The sequence below is a fragment of the Eulemur rufifrons genome, chromosome 14, assembly GCF_041146395.1.
Source record: "Eulemur rufifrons isolate Redbay chromosome 14, OSU_ERuf_1, whole genome shotgun sequence".
Taxonomy (NCBI): Eukaryota; Metazoa; Chordata; class Mammalia; order Primates; family Lemuridae; genus Eulemur; species Eulemur rufifrons.
Genome location: NC_090996.1, coordinates 11,565,505 through 11,591,175, shown reverse-complemented (window position 1 = coordinate 11,591,175; position 25,671 = coordinate 11,565,505). Strand labels below are relative to the sequence as shown.

The 25,671-nt window shown below is 43.1% G+C and overlaps 1 protein-coding gene across 2 annotated transcripts in view; it reads left to right on the top strand.

The window, feature by feature from the left end:
• The window catches only part of TRRAP (transformation/transcription domain associated protein), a 115,921-nt gene that overhangs the window by 39,518 nt on the left and 50,732 nt on the right, over positions 1 to 25,671 (top strand). The window contains exons 26-45 of one of the 2 annotated variants that reach the window (XM_069486546.1): positions 159 to 419; positions 1,261 to 1,422; positions 3,671 to 3,767; positions 5,480 to 5,601; positions 5,919 to 6,089; positions 8,867 to 8,935; positions 11,366 to 11,419; positions 11,544 to 11,564; positions 13,277 to 13,396; positions 13,654 to 13,773; positions 14,385 to 14,549; positions 14,629 to 14,810; positions 15,027 to 15,225; positions 15,641 to 15,769; positions 18,209 to 18,475; positions 20,118 to 20,324; positions 21,140 to 21,298; positions 21,418 to 21,552; positions 22,978 to 23,088; positions 24,596 to 24,742. In XM_069486546.1, coding sequence (XP_069342647.1) covers positions 159 to 419; positions 1,261 to 1,422; positions 3,671 to 3,767; positions 5,480 to 5,601; positions 5,919 to 6,089; positions 8,867 to 8,935; positions 11,366 to 11,419; positions 11,544 to 11,564; positions 13,277 to 13,396; positions 13,654 to 13,773; positions 14,385 to 14,549; positions 14,629 to 14,810; positions 15,027 to 15,225; positions 15,641 to 15,769; positions 18,209 to 18,475; positions 20,118 to 20,324; positions 21,140 to 21,298; positions 21,418 to 21,552; positions 22,978 to 23,088; positions 24,596 to 24,742 — 2,898 coding nt within the window. The remainder of the gene's footprint in view (positions 1 to 158; positions 420 to 1,260; positions 1,423 to 3,670; positions 3,768 to 5,479; positions 5,602 to 5,918; positions 6,090 to 8,866; positions 8,936 to 11,365; positions 11,420 to 11,543; positions 11,565 to 13,276; positions 13,397 to 13,653; positions 13,774 to 14,384; positions 14,550 to 14,628; positions 14,811 to 15,026; positions 15,226 to 15,640; positions 15,770 to 18,208; positions 18,476 to 20,117; positions 20,325 to 21,139; positions 21,299 to 21,417; positions 21,553 to 22,977; positions 23,089 to 24,595; positions 24,743 to 25,671) is intronic. The other variant, XM_069486547.1, reaches the window with a different exon arrangement.

The following is a 25,671-nucleotide window of genomic DNA, read 5'->3' as shown; positions in this document are numbered from 1 at the left end:
CAGGTACCGAAGTACCCAGTGAGCGCTATGAAATAGTCTTATTAAAGCAACTGGTGTGAGGAGCGTGGATCCCCCAGTGGCAGCATTCATGGCAGACAGGTGTGCAGGAGACGAGGCGTTGCCCCCTGCTTTTGTTCTAAGGTGTCCTTGGCCTGCAGGTTTCCAACGGGGCAGTTGCCATGGCAAAGACCACCCTGGAGCAGCTTCTGATGAGGTGTGCAACGCCTTTAAAAGACGAGGAGAGAGCCGAAGAGATTGTGGCAGCTCAGGAAAAGTCCTTTCACCATGTGACACATGACTTGGTTCGAGAAGTCACCTCCCCTAACTCCACTGTGAGAAAACAGGCTATGCATTCACTGCAAGTATTGGCCCAGGTCACTGGAAAAAGTGTGACAGTGATAATGGAGCCCCATAAAGAGGTGAGATTTCTGTCACCAGAACCCTCTTTTTTTTTTTTCTTTCCAAATTTGAGTTGAGATGCTACGCAGTTTATAATCTTATATCCATGTCACAAAATATAGTTGTCTCTCAGTATCCGAGGGGGATTGGTTCCAGGACCCATCACGGGCACCAAAATCCCAGGATGCTCAAGTCCCTTAAATAAAATGATGTAGTATCTGCATATAGCCTATGAACATCCTCCTGTACACTTTAAATCATGTCTAGATTACGTATAATACCTAATACAATATAAATGGTATGTCTATAGTTAGTACACTATAACATCTTTATTTTTATTTTTTTTATTGTTGCACTGTTGTTTTTGATTTATTTTTTTCTCAAGTATTTTCCACCCACAGTTGGTTGAATCCGTGGATTCGGAACCGTTGGATATGGAGGGCCACCTGTACTGTCAGGTGTGCTCTTGTTCACCTCAGATACGCAGTTAACAGTGTGCTTATATTATGGCTATATCAGTAATTGTTGGTGTCAAAAGAATAGAAGGCTGATTTTCTGAGTCTGTTTAGCACAGTCTGGTAGTTTTGTTCTTGTTTTGTTTTTATTTGTTTTTCGTTTCTGATTTTTTTTTTTTTAAGAGAGGTTACCCTGGAGCCTTAGAAACATATCTGATGTGCCTATCCATGACCCAGTTTTAGCACATGGAACATTATCTGTCCTTCCTTAATTAGAGGACAGCTGTAATAACTTTCTGTTTTACTTACAGTTTTCAAACTGGTCATTGTTGGGGCTACTGTGACCAGAGGTATTTGCTTTTCAAGGGGTAGCTGGTTAACGAGTTCTCCTCCCTTTCTTTCCCAGGTCCTCCAGGATATGGTCCCACCCAAGAAGCACCTGCTCCGACACCAGCCTGCCAACGCCCAGATTGGCCTGATGGAAGGGAACACGTTCTGTACCACGTTACAGCCCAGGCTCTTCACAATGGATCTTAACGTGGTGGAGCATAAGGTGTTCTACACAGAGGTAGGGGGGTGGTGGTGTGGAGTGGTGTGGATGGTGATGAGGTGTGTCTGCTAGCCTGTCTTTGTACTCGAAGACTGGTCAGGCAGCATTCAGAGAAGGCTCAGGCGGTGACCCGCAGGTAACCAGCCATAACCTGGCATAGCACTCTGAGCAGGTATGTTGCATCTGGGCTTGGGTAGAAAGGAGGCATGGTGATCAGAGATATTCAGAGAATGCTGGTGTTTTCTGAGTTCTTAGAACTCTGTTAGCCCCTTCAGGGAACCTTGCTTTAATTTAGGGCCTTAAAGTTGTATTTTAAAGATACGACTACACCCACCTGCTTTAATTACTGTCATATCAACTGGTGCACAGAAAAGGCTGGCCCAGATCAAGTGCCAGTTCATTAAATTTATTAACCATTTAAATGTGCCATGCGTTCTTGACAGTGTCACAAATGCCCTTAGTTTTGATAGTACCCTATGAAGTGTAGATACTGTTTATTCTCATTTTAAAGGTATGGAAACTGAGCCTTAGGATTTATTACTTACCTAAAGCCACAGAGCAGGTGAGCCGTAGAGCTTAGATTTGAACCAAGGCTGTTCTTTTAAAGCAAGGTTCCTAATCACTGCACTAACTCATTTTGATTAGTGGACATGCCCCTTGACCCAAACATGGACGCTGGCAGATGGCATTTTATAAGTATTTGTCACTGTAAATGTCCCAGTGTGAGATGATATCAGATAGTGATAAATTAAATTGTGGATATTACCAAATTATAAACATTAGTTCTTAGAATACAGTAATGGTCTGGTGATCAGTCCCAGTTTGAAATTTTATGAGACATAAATTGTGCTCCCTGGAGGCATTGTCAGAGTGCGCTGAGGAAGAAATCACCAGGGAACAAATTCTTCCTGCTCCACATGAAGTCTGAATTTCCAATTAGGAAAATTTACCTCTTGTGTTTTTAAAATTTTGAAGTCCCATGTTTCTGCTTGGACAAATATTTATATGATCATATGGTCTAGGTCTGATCTTTCAAACCTTGTTATATCCCCTGTCCAAGAGTGATTACTCATCAGGCTTCACGCAGAAGGTCAAGAGCCTGTACGAGGTGGGAGGACAGCTTCCCTTGGCTGTTCTGAGACAGATATACTATAACCTGCATGGAGAACTCACTAAACTTAAGACCTGAACCTGGTAGGGTCAAGGGCATGAAACTGGTTTTCCAAATATTTATCAGTACACTGGCAGCATCAGAACATGTGAGGATCTTTTGAAAGTTAGACTCTTGAGTCCTCTCCCTGGTTCAGTAGATTTGGGGTGAGACCTGGGAAGCTCCTGTCTAAAAGCTTCCCAGGTGATTCTGGTGGGCGACCACGATTCTGGTTGGGTGACTGTGTTTGGAACACTGGTTTTGTATTGTCATTCCCCAACTCTTTCTCTCTCATTCTCTTTCTCTCTCCCTCTCCCCCCTCCATTACACACACATACACCTACATGTATACACACACAGACACGTGTCCTTATATATACAAGGAGTGTTTTCGAAGGTCATACAAGGACCTAGTAACAGTGGTTTCCTCTGGGGAGAGAATGGGGTGGGAGGCTTGAAGTGCTTTTCACTATATATCCTTTTCTGCTGTTTTAAATCTCTTAACAGGTAGGAATCTTTAAGGGGGAAAAAATGGTAAAAGTCTATACTAGTTTTCTAGGATGTAAATAAAGAGAAAGGGAAAATAGTAATAGACCACCATATATGTTACTTTAGATATTCACCGTATACACTTGTATGGTAAAATGTCTGGAAAGATAGCCACTGGAATTCCCAGTGACATTCCAACTCCTCCTTATGCTTTTTTGTACTTGAAAAGAAAAAAAAAGTATGAGCATGTGAACATTTGAATTCTAGCCCACCCCATTTCTCGAACACTGGTCCAAGGCGCTGAGAGCTGTTCTGAACGAGGAGGCGGCATCCCCACCGTCATGCGATTTGCAGTTAAAGTGGCCTGTTTTAAGAAAAAACATGGTATCATAGTGGGTGAGAAAGTGTCTAGGAATTTATTTCACTAACAAGGTTAACTGAGTTTTGCTTTAGAATAAGGAAGCTCGGTCATATTTTGAGACTTCCATTCTTTAGGATTTGAGTTTAGTTTGTCAGCTGTTAATTGTGTTGCGGTGTGTATGGAAGATTGCTGTGTTCTGTTATTTGCAAGGTTATTGTGTCTTTGCAGTACGAGTGGGCTAAATCAAGTCGTTTTATTTTTTGCAGCTGTTGAATTTGTGTGAGGCTGAAGATTCAGCTTTGACAAAGCTGCCCTGTTACAAAAGCCTTCCATCGCTCGTACCTTTACGGATTGCAGCATTAAGTAAGTTAATGTAAAACTGAAACAAGCTACAGGGTATAAAAGGGAAGGGAGACTGACTGCCGAGGAAGTCTACAGGAAAAAAAAAGTGACAGGAGACAGTGGCCTTTTTATTGTTGTCCAATTTTTCTGACTTTTTAAGGTGGGATCAAAACATGTTTGTTTATCAAACTGCATAATGAGATATTATAAGATTATATTTATTGTTAGGATTTAAGTCATTTATACTTTATAGTAAACTCTTTATTCTGTAGTTCTCTTATGAATCAAATGTTCAGAGAATTGGTTTCAGAGAAACTGGTTTCAGAGAATTGTTGTAGCATTCATATACTGCCATTTTCATCAGAATCAAAGTGTATAATAAGGGACACTGTAACTGTTACAAATTTTTTTTTTTTTTTTTGACAGAGTCTCGCTCTGTTGCCCCAGCTAGAGTGCCGTGGCATCAGCCTAGTTCACAGCAATCTCAAACTCCTGGGCTGAAGCAATCCTGCTGCCTCAGCCTCCCGAGTAGCTGGGACTACAGGCATGCGCCACCATGCCCAGCTAATTTTTTCTATATATATTTTTAGATGTCCATATAATTTCTTTCTATTTTTAGTAGAGACGGGGTGTGGGTCTTGCTCAGGCTGGTCTCGAACTCCTGAGCTCAAACCATCCGCCCGCCTCGGCCTCCCAGGGTGCTAGGATTGCAGGCATGAGCCACCGCGCTCAGCCCTGTTGTAGACTTTTTCATGACTCAGAAGCATTTGAGAATCCTGCACTCTCTAGATTTTCCCTAGGAACCTCTGTTATCGTTGTCAAGCACAAGGATTGTGCTAAGCTTAGGAAAATACTAGGTCTGTATTGACTGACCCTTATACATAGAAACATTTTTTTTTTTCCGAAGGGGGGGGGTGAATAAATACCCAATATAAGCTTTTTTAGTTGACTCCTTATTTTGATTTTTATGCCCTTAATAAAATATTGCTAGAACCTTCCTTGAATTAGAGTTGGAGAGCTGAGAGGCAGACTGTGATACCTGAGTTTGAGAATGGGGGTAGGACATTCTAGACAGGGCAAAGCTAAAGTGAGTGGAGGGCACCTAGGAAGGGGATGTTTGGCAGCTTCTCACTTCTCCTGTTGGGGTCCCTGTCTTTTTGGGCCTCTCCTGCACCTTCTCTTGTTAGAATGTTCTCTCTTAACTAACATCCAGGGTTGAGGTATGTCCCCTTTCCTAAGAATATGTGCATTTTCAAAGACTTAAAGCCTTTAACCCCCAAAGCTGGGCAGTGAAGAAAAGCTGGGCTGTGTGTGTCTGTCCACTGAATCCCGTTACCAGAGGGACAGAGGCCGTGTCCTCAGCATCATTCAGATGGGCGTGCCTGCAGGCTGGTGCACTGTAACCCTGTGAGGATGTCCGGGGGGGCAGGGGTGTCAGTGGGGGTCCCCTTCTTCCCCCTCCAGCCTTTCTTCCTCCCACCTGGAGGCTCAGATTTATCACAGCCTTGGTGGCAAGCTGCTGATTTCATTCTTAGATAATACTGAACGTGGGTGGAAGACCATGCATTGTTTTGTCTTTCTGGAGGCCAGATAAAAGGAAGGAGGGTTAGTGGCTCATATAATATTTTTGTTGCCTGGTAGGAGCCTCTAGAAAAGAAGATTGTTTGGGTATTTTTCAGGTTAATGAATTTTTCAGGTTAATAATGAAATTGTATTGATTTCTCTCCCTGAAGATGCACTTGCTGCCTGCAATTACCTTCCTCAGTCCAGAGAGAAGATCATCGCTGCCCTCTTCAAAGCCCTGAATTCCACCAACAGTGAGCTCCAGGAGGCCGGAGAAGCCTGTATGAGAAAGGTGAGAGAGAGAGAGAGTGTGTGTGTGTGTATGTGTGTGTGTCTTGCTTTAAGAGTTCTTCCTGTTTATCTCTGTATAAACAGGTCTGTATGCCTGGAATTCTGTCTGTGGTTACTGTACACTTGAGTGTAATAAGTCCATAAGTTTTTTAAAATATTAATCAGTAAAGATCTTCCTCATTTCATCATAAATTTCTGGAATGTACGGTATATTGTCTGGAAAATAAACACTTGCTGCTAGAATTGAATATGAGTTTCATTCTGTTATAAAGTATTCTCTGTTGTCTATTTTTCTTTGTAACTTCTCTTTTTTAATAGTTTTTAGAAGGTGCTACTATAGAAGTAGATCAGATTCACACACACATGCGACCTTTGCTGATGATGCTGGGAGATTATCGAAGCTTGACCTTGAATGTTGTGAATCGTCTGACTTCTGTTACCAGGCTCTTCCCAAATTCTTTCAATGATAAATTTTGTGATCAGATGATGGTAAGCCAAATGTGTTTAAAACTATTCTGTAATAAACTTGAAAAACGTAAATTATTTTTAAAATAGGTAATATTATACATTCACGTGGTTTAAAAATCAGAAGATATAAAAGAGTTTACTACAAAAAGTCTCCCCCATCCCTGTCCTCTGGCTGCCCAGCCCCCCTTCCCAGGGACGGCTAAGAATAGCAGTTTCCTGTGTGCCCTGGAGAGGTTTTACATGTGTAAGAGGACATGTAATTAATCTTTTTTTCCCCATATTAGGAGGCATAATATACCTATAGTTCTTGCTTTTTCCACTTTGACTCTATCATTTCTTATTAGTACATAAAGTGCTTCTTTGCTCTGTCTCATACATGCATACCTTGATATTCCATTATAATTTAACACTCTCCCACTGATGAACGTTTAGATTATTCCCAGTCTTTTCATTACAGACAATGATTCAACAAAAAACTTGTTCATAATGTCACGTGTGTTTATCTGCAGCATACATTTCTAGAGGTAGAATTTCTGGATTAAAGGAATGTATGCATTTTAATCTTTTAGTACATTGTCAAATTGCTCCCCAAACAAATTTTACCAATTTATACTTACTTCTATAAAATAGATGAGTGCACCTTCTTCTGTACAAACTTGAGTAAGAACTTTAGAAATGCTCTGGAATTTTAGAATTATTAGAGAAATAATTATGCAGTTAAAAGATCTGTTTGACCGTGTTTAAAATTGAAATGTAAGCAGATGGAGGAGGATTTCATCTATTAGGTTTCTTTTGCATTTGATTTTGCTCCTGGTAAATAGATTTATAAATAATAAGGTATTTTTTTTTATTTGGTACACCTTTTTCCCAGCTATGAACAGGAGAGTAGACAAAGATTATATAGTTGTAGATATATTGTATGTGGAATGTAGATACATAGCATATATTTATGAAAACCACACAGCTTTTTACCTCACATATATACTGGTTTCTTCACATCTGTAGACACCTAAATAATGACCAAAACACCAAAATTGTTAAGTGGTGTCCTAATACATTGTCACTGAGAAATAAAGTATAATATGGAAGCAAATCTTCCAATTTGGAGACTACTTCTCCTTAAGCTTCCAAAGATATTAATATGCTTACATGCGTACATTCACAAGAGTGGCTAAAGTAAATGAAATTAGATCATTTCCTAATCAGTACATCAAATGTATACTTACATCCCGTATTACGATGTCTATGCTTTCATATATGAGGTCTGTGCATGTGTTCTAAACGTCCTAAAGCTTTTATACTCATCTCCTTTTTAAAAGTAATATGTTTCTAACCCTTGTCAGCTGTCATTTCTTTCTACATTTGCATGCCTGAAGTGACTTTTTCCCACCCCCCACCCCCAATCTAGCCCTTTAGATCTGCAGGGAGTTGTGAATTCATTCAGTGAACACTGTTATCCAGATTTTTTTTTTTTAATACATGTGAAGACAGTTGCCTTTAAGGTCTACAGTTTCTGACTGAGGCTAGTGGTCTTTCTCCTTAAAATAAAGCATGGGAATTTGTTTTGATAGTTTGTTCAGGGAACTTTCCCCCGTTTTCTGACATTAATAGCTGCTTTCTGAGTGGTTGAAATTCCCCTGTCTGCTGTTTACCCAGACACTTGGGTCTGGCACCCACCCCTGCTGAGTCCAGCCTGTACTTAACATCGATGATGCCCTTGGGTTTAGTGGCTCGGCTTTTGTCGAATTATCCTGTGCCTGCCGTGCTCTGCCAGGGTGGTGATAAAGGACACATTAGTCCCTGCTTAGTCATGTTCTTCAGAACCAAGCTCATTCACTGATGGGGCTTTTGTTTTCCTTCATACGCTATGTTTTTGAGGTTAATAGCTCAAGCATTCATCATTATTTTAAGAGATAAGACACCTTACCTTTCTTTAAGATTTTTTTTATAATTTTAGCTCATATGTTTAGATCACTGAGCCATTTTGAGTTTATTTTTGTATGTGGTTAGATAAGGGTCCAACTTCATTTGTTTTTTTAAATGATCCTAAGGTGTATCCTTCAGATCCAACTTCATTCTTTTGTATATGATGTTCAGTTCCTTTCTTTAAATTGGAACTGCTTAACATTTGACCTTGAAGTCTTACATGGTTAGTTATTTTGGATACTTCCTTGTTGAACTAAAAATGAATATTATATACCAGTTGAAGTCATTCTTTTTCCTCAGGAAATCTAAAAGCAGAAAGGATAATGATGTGGCTGGCCATTGTCTACACCTTTAATTCTGTTACTCTCATTTATATCTTTGTGTAAATAGCCATTCTGGTAAGATGTAGGTTTCATGGATTTATATTCTGGTGATTACACCGTAATTATAGTCACACACAGCAGGTACCTTTGTGTTTTACCTGTTTTCCTACTGTACCATGAGCTCCACAAGGACAGGGATGATGTCTGCCTTTCGCTTCTACCCTGATTCCCAGCATATGGCTGTGAATGAAACAAATTTCACACGAAGTAAAACGGCAGGGCCTGGTATTGGAATGACAAGGTTCAGGATATTTTCTTTTTTTATCAGGCAAATTTAGCCTTTTTATTTACAGAACATAAACAGATGCCGATTCTCATCTCTAGTTCGATGGTTGGATTATTTCAATAATGGAAACACTGTAGTTCTCGTGTTAAGTATGATGGAAATTAGTGATCATGTCCGAGTCTCCACCTAAGAGCAGTATTTTGGAAGTGAAATACACGTGTTGTGAAGGAGAAGTGGTGTCTAAGGCTGTATTTCTTCCACAGCAACATCTGCGCAAGTGGATGGAAGTGGTGGTCATCACCCACAAGGGGGGCCAGCGGAGCGACGGAAACGTGAGTGACTCGTTTGCTTCTGGGCAGGGCACCCCCGCGGCGCACTGTGGTGTCAGCACCGGAGCAGTGCTTTTGCCTAACATGCTGGTCAGGTCTAGTTTTATGTATTATGGTCCATGTAAATTGTTAAACACGTTTTCTTAGTATTATATTTTGCTTTTATTTCTCTTAATTGCTGAACATTCCTTTTTATGTTTCCTTAAAATCTCCCTTTTTGTTCACTTTAATATGACGTTTCTACTGATGAGAATTCTGGGACGTTTGAAATGTTCATATTTCAATTTCACTAGTTCTGCTTTAAACAGTGTGTTTTCTAGACTGTTCTTGGCAGCTGCTGTTTACATGGTGGTGCGTGCCTCAGCTATTGTTCCCATTGCTTTCCATCACTGGGTGGTCGGTAAATGTTTGTGTTTAATCATTACTGTCTGATGAAACCAACTAGAGATGTTTTCAGGACTTTATAAAGTATTAAGGAGAATGTAAATAAGGCATCACATAAATACTGGCATGTATATTTTCTAGGTCTAAATCCTCCACCCCAATTGTTTGCCAAAAGTTAAATGACTAGCACTTCAAAGTAACATTTATATGGTTTTGACCGGGAACCACTTTAGTTAAATCTTTTTAAGTATCTGATATGAGTCATTAAAGATTTAAAAATGCATGCTTTCTGCTGTTTCAAATCTAGTACTACTTGTGTATGTTAATTTTTTGAAGTATTTTTTTAAGTTGATAATGTCCTATCAGTGGAATTGTATCTTCCATAACACCTGGTGAAATTTCATAGCAGTGTCCCCGTTAGGGAATTCCTCATAGCTCTTTAGAGGCATAATTAAGTGGCTTTTTGTCCTTTTGTGCCTTCATTGGATGTGTTTCATCCCAACTTGGAATTTTTGGTTTTTTTTGGCTTTATTATGCTTTGTTTTGACCATTCTGTGTCAAGGTGTTTTGTTTATGTAAGTCTTGTTTCCTGCTGCTTCTAAACAGCCAGCTAAGCAAAACTAAACCAGGAGTTAAAACTTTTTTTAGAAGTAAGATACCATGCATAGCCCCTTTGAAGGTTCGTTATTTATGCATGTAGACAAAAATCTTCCCAGAGGAGAGCAAAGGGTATTAATACAGCCCGAGCTCTGAGGAGCTGGTGCCTCTGTGCTTCTCCTCTCTGTCTCCCATCTGCTGGGTACTCTGGCTTTAAATTTTATGTTTGTTCTTACTATAAGCTGTTCTCTGAAACACAGTTCTAGAATAAACATTTAAAAAACATAGTGGGTAGATGACTTCAATCGAATGAAAAAGATTTCATAAACTTAACAGCACATTATTTGGAGGTGGGGAGCAGTTGTATAGGGGACAGAGTCATGGGTGTGGGGGAGTCCTTTAGCCCCTCCTGGGACATTTTCAACCTTCTATGAGTGTATCACCTGAACAGCCAGGGTGGATCCAGCTCCGGGAGGTCAACCGGATGTCTGAAACTCAGAGGCCACAGTGTTTTGGGATCCAGAGGCAGCCAGCATGGCTGTAGCTTCATCCCCTAAGCCCAGGGCCAGGCCACTGTCCTGCTCTTGAGCTCTGGTCATCCGTTTTTATGGATGTTAAACAGGATGGGGAATGGATCCTGGAAAGTAGTTTGTTCCTCCTTGGTAGAATCCCCAAATAACATTGCTTAGTTGAGATGCTATCATTGAAGATATGTTAAATAGTCGAATACAAAGTAAATAAAAGTTCCTCTAAATTTTGGGTACCCTTAATGATCAGAGCTTTGCCCCGTCACCATGTTTAGGAAGCTTCCCTTTTTAGCATTGAGCTTATGGGGGAGAAAGCATGGCCGACCACCTGCTGTGTGTACACACGCGCACACAGACACACACAAAGCTAGTTTTAGGAAGACCATGCTTCATCTCACAAGGTGTCACCCAGCTCTCCAGTGGGTGGTGTCATGGACTGTGGGTTTTTCTGTGAGGGGAGCCTTGGACATGCCTAATCGATGGGGCTAAACCACCTGGTCCTCTTTTGACGTTAGCTGGGAAAGAGGCTTTTTGTTTTTTGGGTTTTTTTTTTAAATGTGTTAGCACTTCACATAAAAGCTTAAATTATTCACTCTAAAAAGGAGATTTTTAACAATTTATTTGCATATAAGAAGGTTATAGTTTCTCCCTTTACATAATAATTCTGAAATTCTGTTTTGAAAATTGGACTTAGGGAAGAAATCCACTCTATCTGACTCTCTATCAGAAGGGCTGTGTTTGACATCTGAAAGGTGGAAGGTGTGCTTCTTGCTGTTGAGCATTTGTTAATTATTGTGTGCTTTCTGATAATTGTGTCTTTACTGTCTTGTTAATTCCAATAATCCTTACTGTGTTTGAGTATGTGGGAAGTTTTTATGTAAATAACATAAATAGAAAAAAAGATGATTTTCCTCCCCATCCTCAGGAAAGCATTTCAGAGTGCGGGAGATGTTCCTTGTCTCCATTCTGTCAGTTTGAGGTGAGAACAACCTATTAAAAGTCAGTTTATGACTTGCAATGTGAAGAACAGTTTCTTTTCTTTTCTTTTCTTTTTTTACCTTTTTGTTGCCTTTTTTCATGCTGTAATTTTTGTTTTGGTTCAGCCTGCCATGGAAGGGGTAGAGGTGAGAATTTCAGTGGAGTTGCAGGAGGGGGTTGTCGTACTTGGTTTTGCTGTGACTTGTTAGCTGTGTTGTGGTTCTGTAATGGACAGAGTGCGTTGTGCCTTTGAGTGCAGTGAACTGTATTGTCTGTCTGTGGCAGTTGTATTAGTACCATTGCTGTGAACTGTCCGGATGCCAAGCATGTTCTATTATATATCAGGACGTTTTAAGCAAAATCATGTTAGATGTTTTAAGCAAGTTCATGTTAGAATTGCAATATCTCAACACTACTTAAGACTGAATTGGAGTTTTCTATCATAATGTTCATCTGAATGCATACATCTAACAACCTTCTGAGAGGAAACTCCACAAAGACTATATTATACCTGCTAGAAATTGGGAGTAATTATATTTTGTTGCACACCACTGCCTTACTGACTGCCCTGAATTTAAAACTGCATCGTTCTCCCCTCCCCCACTTGCCTAATTCCCTTCATGTCTCTCTCTCTCTCTCTCTCTCTCTCTCACACACACACACACACACACACACACACTCTGATGCAGTCATCACACTGTGGGACTTTGGGCAAACTCCTAACTTTTCCTCGTCTGTAAAATGGGGATCATAACATCTGTCATTCCTGTCTTCCAGTGGTGTGGTGACAGTGCTTTGAAAATGAAAAACCATAGTATAAAAGTTCAATTTTAGAACGTTGTAATTTCAGGATGGAACTTACTCTGTCCAAAGACTTTCAAATTCTGTAAAAGAGAACTCCGGAGGTGGGATAGGGATGGCATGAGCTCTTTTTCCTCATTTCTTACCTATCTCCGCGTAATGCCTTTTGGTATAAAGAGAAATTTGAAAAGTATGTCAAGCGCTGCTGGGAGCGAGGTCCCTCCTGGCCAGTGTTGTCGTCCCCATTTTATTGTGCAGAGGGCGGTGAATGTGGAGTCGCACACCGTGCAGGGTGGCGCATCAGGGTGGCTTCTCTTCCCTGTGGCCTCGTAGAATTCCTTTGAATGGCAAAACTTCAGAAACTGAGAAGGGAAAGTTGGAATGATGCTCAGAGCAACCCACCACTGAGCCGTTAGAGGTTAGAAAGTGCAGAACTCTTGGCATTTCACACATTTCACACGTTTTTCACACGATTCAATGGAGCAGTTTTTCAGCTTTATTTTTAGACCTGATTGACAAATACGTAATGCCACAATCAGTGTTTATTTATATTGCTAGTTTCCAGGATACATACTTAAATATTTTTTGAGGGACTTTCTCTTCCAGATTTTGAGGGCACAAGAAGTCTGTGTCCTTAGACCTTAGTGTACTGGGAAGACCCCATGATGCCACGGCAAAGTGGGGTAGTCCTCACGCTCTCCCGGTCACAGGTGCCACTGTCCACCCTTCTGCGAGGGGGACTGGCACAGGTGACCCATAAGGTCACCTCCCACGCTTGTCAGTGTGCATGAGAACAAAGTACCCAGTCACGTCAGGTACACACAGTCACCTCCACCCTCCCATGACAGAGGAACCCTGAAGGCCACGGGCAGTTAGTTTCCTTAGGACAGGCAGAGTCGTAACCTAAGGCCGGTAAGTTGTGGCTTTTTACATGTGAACTCCTCGCTTCATTGGCTAGCCTTGCGAATGCGGTTAGACTGTAGCGGTCTGTAGTGATGTCCTTCTCTCACTAGCAAAATTCACTGACCTGTTTATAATTTCTGGTTTGCTTTATTAGGAAATGAAGATTTGTTCAGCAATTATAAACCTTTTTCATCTGATCCCAGCTGCACCTCAGACTCTGGTCAAGCCTCTGTTAGAGGTGGTGATGAAGACAGAACGGGCAATGCTGATTGAGGTGCGGCTCAGACTGAGGGTCAAGCCTCATTCTTCCTCCGTCTGGTGCTTGCCATCTTTCCTCTTTGGTATCTTTTAAATGGGTTAATCTGACAGTATAAGATGTTAGATATTGGTGTTTGCTTAATGGTTGTTAGTGCACTCCAGTTGTGGGAGGCGGAAGTGTGTGTTCCTACTGTGTTAGACACACAGACAGAGAGAAGCCTCAGGCTCTGAGAAGAGGAAGGTACAGGTGTTGGTGTCCCCTCGTGTTTGCAGGCGGGCAGTCCGTTCAGAGAGCCCCTGATCAAGTTCCTGACTCGGCACCCCTCGCAGACGGTGGAACTGTTCATGATGGAAGCGACACTGAACGATCCCCAGTGGAGCAGAATGTTTATGGTGAGAGCTATGAGCAGCTAGAGTCAGGGGTCCCTGCGAACTTTTGTCAGCCAGTGTTCTCTAAAATGCTAAATTCACATTTCATTGTTCAGTGTCCTGGCTTCATTTTTCTTAGATGCATTTGAATGTTAGAAACATTGTTGCCATTTGGTTGTGTATATGAAAAGCTCAGATCCAGGAATCACTCTTTGTAGGATTTTGGTGGTGATGAATTAATGTGCTGCCAGGATTATAAAATCATAATTATAAATTATGACTATTTAAAAGGGGTGCTTACAGAATTTTTTTTTTCTTCTTGCTTGTCTTGAGAAAGTTAGGAAAAAATCTTAGAATTCATATCCTCTAACCTTTTTTTTTTTTTTTTTGGAGACAGAGTCTTGCTTTGTTGCTCGGGCTAGAGTGAGTGCCATGGCGTCAGCCTAGCTCACAGCAACCTCAAACTCCTGGGCTTAAGCGATCCTCCTGCCTCAGCCTCCTGAATAGCTGGGACTACAGGCATGCGCCACCATGCCTGGCTAATTTTTTCTATGTATATTTTTAGTTGACCCCTCTAACCTTTTTTTGTGAGTTTGTTTAGCTTAGGACAGCTTTCCTGCTTGTTTTGCTTTTAGAGTTTTTTGAAACACAAAGATGCCAGGCCTCTGCGGGACGTGCTGGCAGCCAACCCCAACAGGTTCATCACGCTGCTGCTTCCAGGGGGTGCCCAGACCGCCGTGCGCCCCGGCTCGCCCAGCACCAGCACCATGCGCTTAGACCTCCAGTTCCAGGCCATCAAGGTAGCATCTCTTCGTTAGGCTCCGGAATTCCCAAAGGTTTAATTGAGACCCAGTTCCCTAATTGTCTCTTCTTTGACAGATCATAAGTATTATAGTAAAAAATGATGACTCCTGGCTGGCCAATCAGCATTCTCTGGTGAGCCAGTTGAGACGCGTGTGGGTCAGTGACACCTTCCAAGAAAGACACCGCAAGGAGAACATGGCCGCCACCAACTGGAAGGAGCCCAAGCTGCTGGCCTTCTGCCTGCTGAGCTACTGCAAGTGGGTGCACCCTGTCTGCTGCGTGTCACGCCACTGGTTCTGAGAAGCTAAACGGGAGCCTCTTCCCAAATTTGTACAAAGCTGTAGTTCATTGGATATGTGCAGTCAGTTGTGTAGAATGGGCTATGACTTAGAGCTGTTTCAAGCTGAGTCGGAGTTGGTGCGTAGTTAAGAAATTGGCCATAAGTTAACCTGTTTTCTCATTTGACCCTTCAGAAGGAATTACGGAGATATAGAATTGCTGTTCCAGCTGCTCCGAGCCTTTACTGGTCGTTTTCTCTGCAACATGACGTTCTTAAAAGAGTATATGGAAGAAGAGATTCCGAAAAATTACAGCATTGCTCAGAAACGCGCCCTGTTTTTTCGCTTTGTAGATTTCAGTGACCCCAACTTTGGAGATGAACTGAAAGCCAAGGTGAGTCCCACTGTTTCGTAGTAGAAGGTACAGGTGTTTGTGCTGGTTTTCTAGGGACCTGTGGGCCCTGTTCCTGCTCTGCCATGTCTCCATGGGCACTTAAACAGTTGGCCAGGCTGTGGCTGGGAAAACGCCACTGCTGATGGCAGCAGCCTTGAAAAGTAGTTTGTTAGTTTCCTTGGTTTTAGAAAATGACATTTTTGAAATGAGAAGAGTAAACCAGGCTGACATCTCTTGTCTGCACGTTTTAACCCACTTTTCCATTTGCCATTTGGATAGAAGTCAAGATTAGTTATCGCACCTTGGTTCAGTTTTAACTTTGTGGCATGCCCAAAACTGGCTGTCCTTCCCACTTCACTAAAAAAATAAACAGCATAGTTTTGTTTTTCTTCTTCATTTTTAATTTTTTTTGTAGGTCCTGCAGCATATCTTGAATCCTGCTTTCTTATACAGCTTTGAGAAGGGGGAAGGGGAGCAGCTCTTAGGACCTCCTAACCCAGAGGGAGATAACCCAGAAAGCATCACCAGCGTGTTTATAACCAAGGTACCACCCACAGTGTGAGGGCGTGGACAGTAACTTGCAGATGAATGAATATGTGTGCATGTGTTGAGGGGAGTTCACTGATACAAGTTTATTTCCCCAAGGCTTTTATTTTTCACAGTCACATTAGTTTATAGCAGAATATCACATTACAATTCTATTTAGTGAATTTTTGAAGACAGCCTTACTTTGCAATGAATCAGCTTTTCCTCGTTAATAGATTCTAATCAGAAACAGAATATACCTCAGTGAAAATTTAGATATAATGCTGGGCATAGCGGTTCATGCCTGTAATCCTAGCACTCTGGGAGGCCGAGGCAGGAGGATCACTTGAGCTCAGGAGTTTGAGACCAGCCTGAGCAAGAATGAGACCCCATCTCTACTAAAAATAAAAACATTAGCCGGACATGCTGGTGTGTGCCTGTAGTCCCAGCTTCTCTGGAGGCTGAGGCAGGAGCATTGCTTGAGCCCAGGAGTTGGAGGTTGCTGTGAGCTATGATGACACCACTGTACTCTACCTAGATGACAGAGCGAGACTCTGTCTCAACAAAAAAAAAAAAAAAAAGAAAAGATAATTTAGATATGTTATTTTTTCAAAACCCTTATAGCAGAATTTTGATGTTCTATTTTCATCTTAGGCTTTGCAAAATAATCCATTAAAAGCCAGTGAAGGCCGGGCGTGGTGGCTCACGCCTGTAATCCTAGCACTCTGGGAGGCCGAGGTGGGCGGATCGTTTGAGCTCAGGAGTTCGAGACCAGCCTGAGCAAGAGCGAGACCCCATCTCTACTAAAAATAGAAAGAAATTATATGGACAGCTAAAAATATATATAGAAAAAAAATTAGCCGGGCATGGTGGTGCATGCCTGTAGTCCCAGCTACTCGGGAGGCTGAGGCAGTAGGATCGCTTGAGCCCAGGAGTTTGAGGTTGCTGTGAGCTAGGCTGACGCCACGGCACTCACTCTAGCTGGGGCAACAGAGTGAGACTCTGTCTCAAAAAAAAAAAAAAGCCAGTGAAAATATTAGACTGGGTCCAATTGCTGCTGTGCCAAGATAATGAAAATCTGTTGTGATGGTAGTAGTGTCTGAAATTAGCTCAGGTTTTAGAGTCTCTCTGCACTTTTACAACAGCATTTATAGTTTGTACTAGAGAGCCTTTTTGAATTAAATACCTGCATTGTATTGTTTTCCTAAGGCTTATTGTGTTGAACGTCACTGTTAGAGATTGTGTTTGCCTCGAGATTGTTCTATTGAGTGGTGATTTGCTGGGATGCAGTGATTGGGATTCCCTGTCTGTAATGCAGATTAGCGTGTCTCCAGAAGTGACCACCACACACGTATTCATGTTCTTTGGAAGGACACAGCTGATTTTCTCACCCTTTCTGTCCTGGGATCAAGGCAGAGGGGACTGTTGTTCTCATTGGCAGGTTACCGATCTTTAAATAGTCTTTGTCCCTTGAGATGGTCCTCCTTCCTGCGGTTTTGGCTTCCCCTTCCTCCCCCACCCCAGGAATTAGAGCTGAGCCCATAGCTTTATTCGTGGTCTTTGTATTGATACTTTCCTCCTTCTAGGCAGCTGTAGGGAAATGGTGGCCCAGACGGGGCCCCTTCCCTTGTGTTATCTTCTCAGCCCGTGTCTCTGGGTCAGATGCTGCTGACCCGGGACCAGTGAGGAGTTGGGATTTTGAGTGTTGGGATGAGGAGAAAAAGGCTGGTGGGCCAGCCTGTGGGGAGGGGCTGCCAAGAGGCAGCGGACCCAGGGAATAGAGGACCTTGATGAAAAACATAATTGTAATGGAAGGCTTCAGTCTGTTTTCAGAATTGGATGGATCTGGTAGAGGGTGGTTAGGATACTTAACTTGAGTTGAATGATGCCACCGTTATACTTGATTTAATACAAATGTGGAGATTGTATATTTTTTTCTTATATCCGTGGAACACATACAAAAATCTATCAGATGCTTCGTCACATAGAAAACCGTAACAATTTTTTGAAAGTAGAGATTTTTCCAGTTCTTGTTTTCTGATCATAATGCAGAAAAATAAGAGATAAAAGTTGACTAGGAAAAAATCTCAATTACTTGGAAATTAAGAAACTCTGTCCTAAATCACCTTGAATCAAAGAAGTCTTTCTTTCTACCACAAGCTCCTCTACCTTCTACTTTCTGACTTCTAAGCCTGCCCTTTTTGTAACTTTGAAATAAATTTGGTGAGTTTCCAGTCCATATACAGATGGAAAATTGATGTGACAGTATCAGTTCCCTCTTTGTAAAACTTAATGTTACATACACATGCATAGTGTATACGGATTTGTGTGTGTGTGTGTGTGTGTGTGTGTATGTATATGGTTTTTTTTTTTTAAAGGTTTAAACTTGTCATAGGACCCTTAGTAGGTAACAGTTGGGAACTGGAAATGAGTCCTCCCTGCTTGTCCTTGCCATCAGGTCCTGGATCCAGAGAAGCAGGCGGACATGCTGGACTCGCTGAGGATTTACCTCCTGCAGTACGCCACGCTGCTGGTGGAGCACGCGCCCCACCACATCCACGACAACAACAAGAACCGCAACAGCAAGCTGCGCCGCCTGATGACCTTCGCGTGGCCCTGCCTGCTCTCCAAGGCTTGCGTAGATCCCGCTTGCAAATACAGCGGCCACTTGCTTCTGGCGCACATTATTGCCAAATTTGCAATACATAAGAAAATCGTCCTTCAGGTATTTTGCAAGGCTCCCTCCTGTCCGCCTGCCGTTCCCGTGAATCCCACCCGTGTACCCCTGTGCACACTTGCTCCTTTGTATGTTCTCAGCTGCTCCTTGTCTGTCGTCTTTCCCTAGTGGTGTTTAGAAACACTCCTCTCTGCCATCTTATAAAAACTGAAAAAGCAAATACTGTGTGATTCCACCTGTGAGGTCCCTAGAGCAGTCAGGTTCGTAGAGACAGAAAATAGAACAGAGGTTGCCGGGGGCTGGGTGGGGGGAAGTGGGGAGTTAAGTGTTTCATGGGGACAGAGTTTCAGTTTTGCAAAATGAAGAAGTTTTGGGTGGACATTGATGGCTGCACACAATGTGAACGTACTTAACGCCACCGAACTGTACACCTAAAAGTGGTTACGATAATAAATTCTGTTCTGGGTATTTTACCACAATAGAAGAAAAATTGAGGGAAACAGACCCCACACTGAACCCTCATGCTCTCTCCCTCCTCCCCGGGTATGTCCTGCTCCCTTGCTCCTTCACAGTTTTGCTTTTACGTCAAATGTCTCCCTTTTCCACCTCAAGCTTCTCTACCCATCACATTCTGCCTTCCAGCCCTGACATAGCATTGAAAATGGCTTTGTCCAGGGTCCCAGCCTACTCCTTTAAGCCAAAAACAATAGGTACTTTTGAACTGGCATCTTACAAGCCCTCTGCTGTGTTGGGGTGTCAGCAGCTCTTCCTTGAGGCTCTGTGTGGTTTAGGCTGTGATCTCATGTCAGGCAATCCCAGTTTGAGGTTTTTTTTCCCTCCATTCACAAGTTCTGTGCCCCTTGGTGAGTTAATGTCTCTGTGTAAAAATTAAATGTCATAATACACTTGAGTGTTCAGCATTTGATCAGTGATAGCTCGTCTTATTCTGTGAGACCACCTCTGATGGTTTTCCCATAACTATCACAAGTTCCAGAATGAAATGATCCTTATACCTCAGCTGACTTTCTGCTGGTTAGGTGAGATAGAAGCTCTCTACCAGGAGCTGGGTCTCGTTTTGTCTTTGCATACCCTGGCTTAGCCCAGCATAGGCACATAGTAGGTGCTCAATAAATTTTAGAACAAATGGGTTCATTGATCAAAACTTAACGAAGGAGAAAGCAACTAGCAACTAAGTTAAGAGAGTGCTATAGAATTTTTAAAAAATTGTTTGCAAAAATTATCATACCTTTGGTCCTGTATGATTGTATATTGTTTTCTTTTTTGTTTGTTTGTTTGTTTATTTGTTTTTTTTTGTGACAGAGTCTTACTCTGTTGCTCGGGCTAGAGTGCCATGGTGTCAGCCTAGCTCGCAGCAACCTCAAACTCCTGGGCTCAAGCAATCCTCCTGCCTTAGCCTTCCGAGTAGCTGGGACTACAGGCATGTGCCCATGCCCGGCTAATATTTTTCTGTATACATTTTTAGCTGTCCAGATCATTTCTTCCTATTTTTAGTAGAGATGGGGTCTCACTCTTGCTCAGGCTGGTCTCGAACTCCTGATCTTGAGCTATCCTCCCGCCTCGGCCTCCCAGAGTGCTAGGATTACAGGTGTGAGCCACCGCGCCCGGCCTGTATCTTGTTTTTTTAAAGCTTTCATTCTCATCTTACATAAGAATTTCTGTTCTGTTCAAGGTTTTTCATAGTCTTCTCAAGGCTCATGCAATGGAAGCTCGAGCAATTGTCAGACAAGCAATGGCCATTTTGACCCCAGCAGTGCCTGCCAGGATGGAGGACGGGCACCAGATGCTGACGCACTGGACGAGGAAGATCATTGTGGAGGAGGGACACACTGTCCCTCAGCTGGTCCACATTTTACATTTGATAGTGCAGCATTTTAAGGTATGGAGGAAGTACCACAGATGGGTGTGTAATGCATTTCCAGGCCGTTGCTTTGAACTTTTGTCTCTTCTTCTACAGTCATAAGGTGGTCATTCATTGATTCTCATTCATTCGTGTGTGTGTGTGTGTGTGTATCACTTTATCAGCATGGAAGTTGCAGTGGTGCAGAGAATCATGTTGCTTTCTAAAACTACACTTGTAAATACTGTACTTGGTTAAAATTTTATGCAGGTAAGTTGGTCCCTTAAAGTGGAAGATAGTCATCATTAACTCTAGATTTTGGTAACCTGGCTTGAGAAGTTATTCATGAGTCTCTTTAGCCAAGTCCCCCACGTTGTGAGATTTATTTATATGTAAATGTTGCATGTAGATTTTGTGTAGAGGAGAAAGGATTGAGTTGAAAGCTAATTCTTTTACAGCCAGCTCTTTTAGAACTGGAAATCTGCTTCTTGGTATGTCTTAAACTTTGATGATGTCAAGTCTGAAGTTTGCTACATGTGATTAGACTCACCTGCCTATCTAAACAGAATTCAATTTTTCAACATGTTTTAAAGATGTTACCAAAAGGGCAAAATATACTGTTACATTGGAACTCAATTAGGGGAAAGGGGAGGGTGATAAACACACAAATATAAGGTAATGAGAGTTTCCTTGATTAAGTCATGATTCAGCATTGTTGAGCATACGGTTGGGCCGTGTGTGTGTGTGTGTGTGTGTGTGTGTGTGTGTTGGGCCAAAGTGGGTCACATGTGACATGGGGTGCGCTAGGCGCATGATCCAGCATTCCCGACGTGACACTGGCCCTGTGCCTGCAGGTGTACTACCCCGTACGGCACCACTTGGTGCAGCACATGGTGAGCGCCATGCAGAGACTGGGCTTCACGCCCAGCGTTACCATCGAGCAGAGGAGGCTGGCCGTGGACCTGTCTGAGGTCGTCATCAAGTGGGAATTACAGAGGATCAAGGACCAGCAGGTAGGAAGGTCATCCCCCAGTGCCATCCCCAATTGTATTCCTTGTGCTTCTTCTGGAAACCAGTCAATAAAGTCAAGCATGTGTGTGTGTGCATGTGCGTGCGTGTGTGTGTGTTTAAGCCGGATTCAGATATGGACCCAAATTCCAGCGGAGAAGGAGTCAACTCTGTCTCATCCTCCATTAAAAGAGGTCTGTCGGTGGATTCTGCCCAGGAAGTGAAACGCTTCAGGACGGCCACCGGAGCCATCAGTGCTGTAAGATCTTATGCTTTCTTATGGGAACTGTGAGTCCTCGTGGGCACGTGTCATTTATTGGGCACTTTTTGAATGTGGGTGCAGTGCTGAGCTGCAAGCTGGGGAGGTGACTGGGGACAGCTGTGCTCACTGGATAGAAACTCCGCGACATGCCACTCACTCAAGGTGTCCCCAAGTCACCAGACGCATTTTTCTTTGTGTTCATTTAGTACCATTAGAGATCCGTCAATAATGGTTAATTACTTGCAGAAAGGCATCAAGAGAAATTTAAGTAAGAAAATTGAGAACATGTGACCATGTTGTGATCGATTTTTTTGAAAAAGACAGTGTATCCCCTTTTGTTGGGAGGGTAGCTCAGGAGGGTCCTGGGCCTTACGCTGTCCACCGCTTGTTGAGGTGGCTGGTGGCCTGGGGAGCTCTGAGCTCCAGACCCCGCCTGGGGTCTTTGACACACTGACGGGTTGGCGCTGGGGTGGCTACTCCACTTCCAACCCTGTGTGACTGAGGCTGAGCTCTTCTCTCCCCCTCACGGTCCCACTGTCCCCTGTGGCACCTTTGTCTGCCCTGGGCTCCAGTTGGAAACCTGGGACCATCTGCACTTTGTCCATTTGCTTCTTGCCACACATCTGGTCAAGAGCAAGTCCTGTCAGCCCTGCCATGCATGCCCACCCCACCCCCGTCCCAGCCTCCACCCCTCCCTCCAGTGATGAGGCTGTGGAGCCGCCTCCCAGCTCTTCTCACTGCCTCCACTTCTGTCCCCTTCAGTTTTTCACAAAGCTGCCAGAGCACCGAGAAACTTTCTCTTCAGAACCAAAGTCAGGGGAAGCGGGGTGAAGGGTCCATGAGACCTCCGTACAGTTTTTGCAATTTCTTATGAATTTTAGAATCATTTCAAGACAGAAAGTTAAATCAAGTCAGATTGTCTTTCCCCTCACTGAAACTTCCCCTGGACCATGGCCTCCCTGGCCTGGGGGACCAGGCCCTGGTGATGGCTCTAGTCCCCCAAAACCTTCTCATGGTGCTTTGGCTGCACGGGCCTTTCCTCTGCTCTGCAGACACTCCAACTTCCCTGCTCACTTAGGACGTGTCCACTGGCTCTTTTCCCTCTACCTGGAGCTGTTGTCTGTCCTCATGGCTGGCTTCTCCTCCAAAGGTCTCCCCAGTGCCGTCCCTTCACTTCACAGACCACGCTCCCTCTTGTTCTCCATCATGGGAGCCCTTGCTCCTTCTTCATTCCCGTGTCTGTTAGCCATCTGCTCTCTTGCTGGGCATGAGGACAGAAACCACAGCTGTGTCTGGTGTCCCCAGTGCCCAGAATGGCCTCTGTCCCCACATACCCATTAGCTAGATGAAGAAGTCAGTGCCCTGTGTTGGCAATTTCTGTCAAGAATCCTACTCCTGCCTTAAAGGACCGTCCTTTTCCAGGTGTTTGGGAGGAGCCAGTCGCTGCCTGGAGCTGACTCTCTGCTTGCCAAGCCCATCGACAAGCAGCACACAGACACCGTGGTGAACTTCCTCATCCGCGTGGCTTGTCAGGTAGGGGATCCTGAGCTTCTTGGGGATGCTGCAGAGCACAGACTACTTAGTAACACTCCAGGGTGTTACCTGTGACAGATTAGTTAAAAAAGAAATAGCCAAACCAGGTCTGAGAGCTAGTTTTGTCACTTTCATGCCAGATGTCATTGATTTGGTGGCAGGTTAATATTTCTGAAGTCTGCCTGTGATAGGATTTTTTAAAAATCATTTTTCTTTCAATAGTAATAAAATAATGCTGTGCCTTGTAATTAACAGCATGTTAACATTGGTGAAATATGTAGGTCAGTGATCTTGGTCTAATCGTGTAACTGCCAAGTTTTCTTTTCTATATCCTTAAAATGGGAGTGGTATATAGCTCAGTAAAGGCGTTGATGATCCCAACCTGCATAAAATATGTACAACATGTGATAATTTAAATGTTATAACATGGTTTATTTATCATTCGTATCAATATGTATATTCATGGAGTTGTTGGGAATCCATTTTTGAAACTTTTTATATTTTAAAAAACCATTGTAAATGAAATTTCCCTAAGTCTTTTATTTTAAAAAATTTGGGAATCTTAAGTTGTTTAACTATTGACTGGGTGCAGTGGCTCATGCCTGTAATCGTAGGACTCTGGGAGGGTGAGGCGGGAGGTTGGCTTGAGCTCAGGAGTTTGAGACCAGCCTGAGCAAGAGTGAGACCCCGTCTCTACTAAAAATAGAAAGAAATGATCTGGACAGCTAAAAAGATATAGAAAAAATTAGCCGGGTATGGTGGCACATGCCTGTAGTCCCAGCTACTCGGGAGGCTGAGGCAGAAGGATCGCTTGAGCCCAGGAATTTGAGGTTACTGTGAGCTAGGCTGACGCCACGGCACTGTAGCCCAGAGTGAGACTCTGTCTCAAAAAAAATATATATATATAAAATTAAATAAATTTAAAAAAATTAGTTTAGCCTGCTGCCGTGGCACATACCTGTAATCCCAGCTACTTGGGAAGCTGAGGCAGGAGGATCACTTGAGCCCAGGAGTTTGAGGTTGCAGTGAGCTATGATGATGCCACTACACTCTACCTGGGGCAACAGATCGAGATTCTGTCTCGAAAAAAAAAAAAAAAAATTGTAACTTAAAATAGTACATCTTGTAGTATTTTTGAGAATCTCTTAGTACTAAAAACAATCTACTAAACTATCCAACCAAGAAATAATTCCTGTGTCCCTGCAGTGTGTAAGGAAGTCCTGTGGGGAGCAACAGGGCAGGTTCTCCATCACACAACTAATTACAAGTCACCACTGACGCACCATGCAGAGGAGAGTGGCTGGGTGCTGGGGGGAGTGAGTCAGACCAGTCCAGGAGGGTCCCTGGCTACAGTGAGGTAGGCAGAAGGAGGGGGTGGCTGTGAGCTAAAGATCTTTGAGAGAGCAAGGATGCAAGGACATGGGGCACAGTGGAGAAGCGGTGTCGAGAAAATGGCTATAAATTTGGACACAAGGAAATGCCAGCTCTAATTTGGATGAATTTCTAGGTTAATGACAACACCAACACTGCGGGGTCTCCTGGAGAGGTGCTCTCTCGTCGGTGTGTAAATCTTCTGAAGACCGCGTTACGGCCAGACATGTGGTCCAAGTCTGAGCTCAAATTGCAGTGGTTCGACAAGCTGCTGATGACTGTGGTAGGTGTGAGTGTTAGAAGGGCCAGGACAGGGCCACTGAGGCCATTATCGGACACTCTGGCCTGGGGGCGAGGGGGGGGCTGGACATTTATGGATTACTCTGGATTACCCTTAAGCCCCAAATCTCTCATCCCTTGGCCAGTCGTGGCCCCTGCCGCGTTCTCTTGTAGCCGCTGCCAGGAGACGGCAGTTTGAGAATGGCTTTGGAGCTTCAGCCTTCACTCTAGCCCCGGGTGTACTTCGGAGTGTTTAAACATGGTGACAGTTCTCTTGTATTTTGTGAACTCATTTCTTAAACTGACTTGCCAGTTAGCTTGGGATAAACATTTTTAGTTGACATATATCGCAACCTTTAAAATAAGCTTGAGGCCGGGCACAGTGGCTCGCACCTGTAATCCCAGTACTTTGGGAGGCTGAGGCAGGAGGATTGCTTGAGTCCAGGAGTTTGAGATTAGCTTTGGCAACAGGGTGAGACCCCCCCTACAAAAATAAATAAGCTTGAATTTTTGAAACAAATTTTATTGATTGGCCTGTTATCAAATACTTTTTGGAATCACAAGGGCTTAGTCCTAACAAGGAGATAGTCCCAAATGATAATTTTGGTGGTGGTTTTTATATGGGTCTTTTTGGTTTGTTTTTGTAAAAAAACTATGATCCTGTAATTTTCTGGTAATAGCAAAAGCTATTCTCTTGCCTTATCCAGATTGAATTTTTCAAGTTGCTTGATGGAATTGGAAAGATTTCACTATCAGGATTATAAGCCTATTGTAAGCATTTGTTATTTTGTACTGCAAAGACTAACACATTGCTCTGTTTTACCCATGAAACTGTGCTAGAAACAGCCCCTGAGGCCACGGCACCTGCTTTGGTTCTAGCTTGGTGCATAACCTGGGGATGGGCTGCAGGTTTCTCACCTCTTTTTCTCTTTG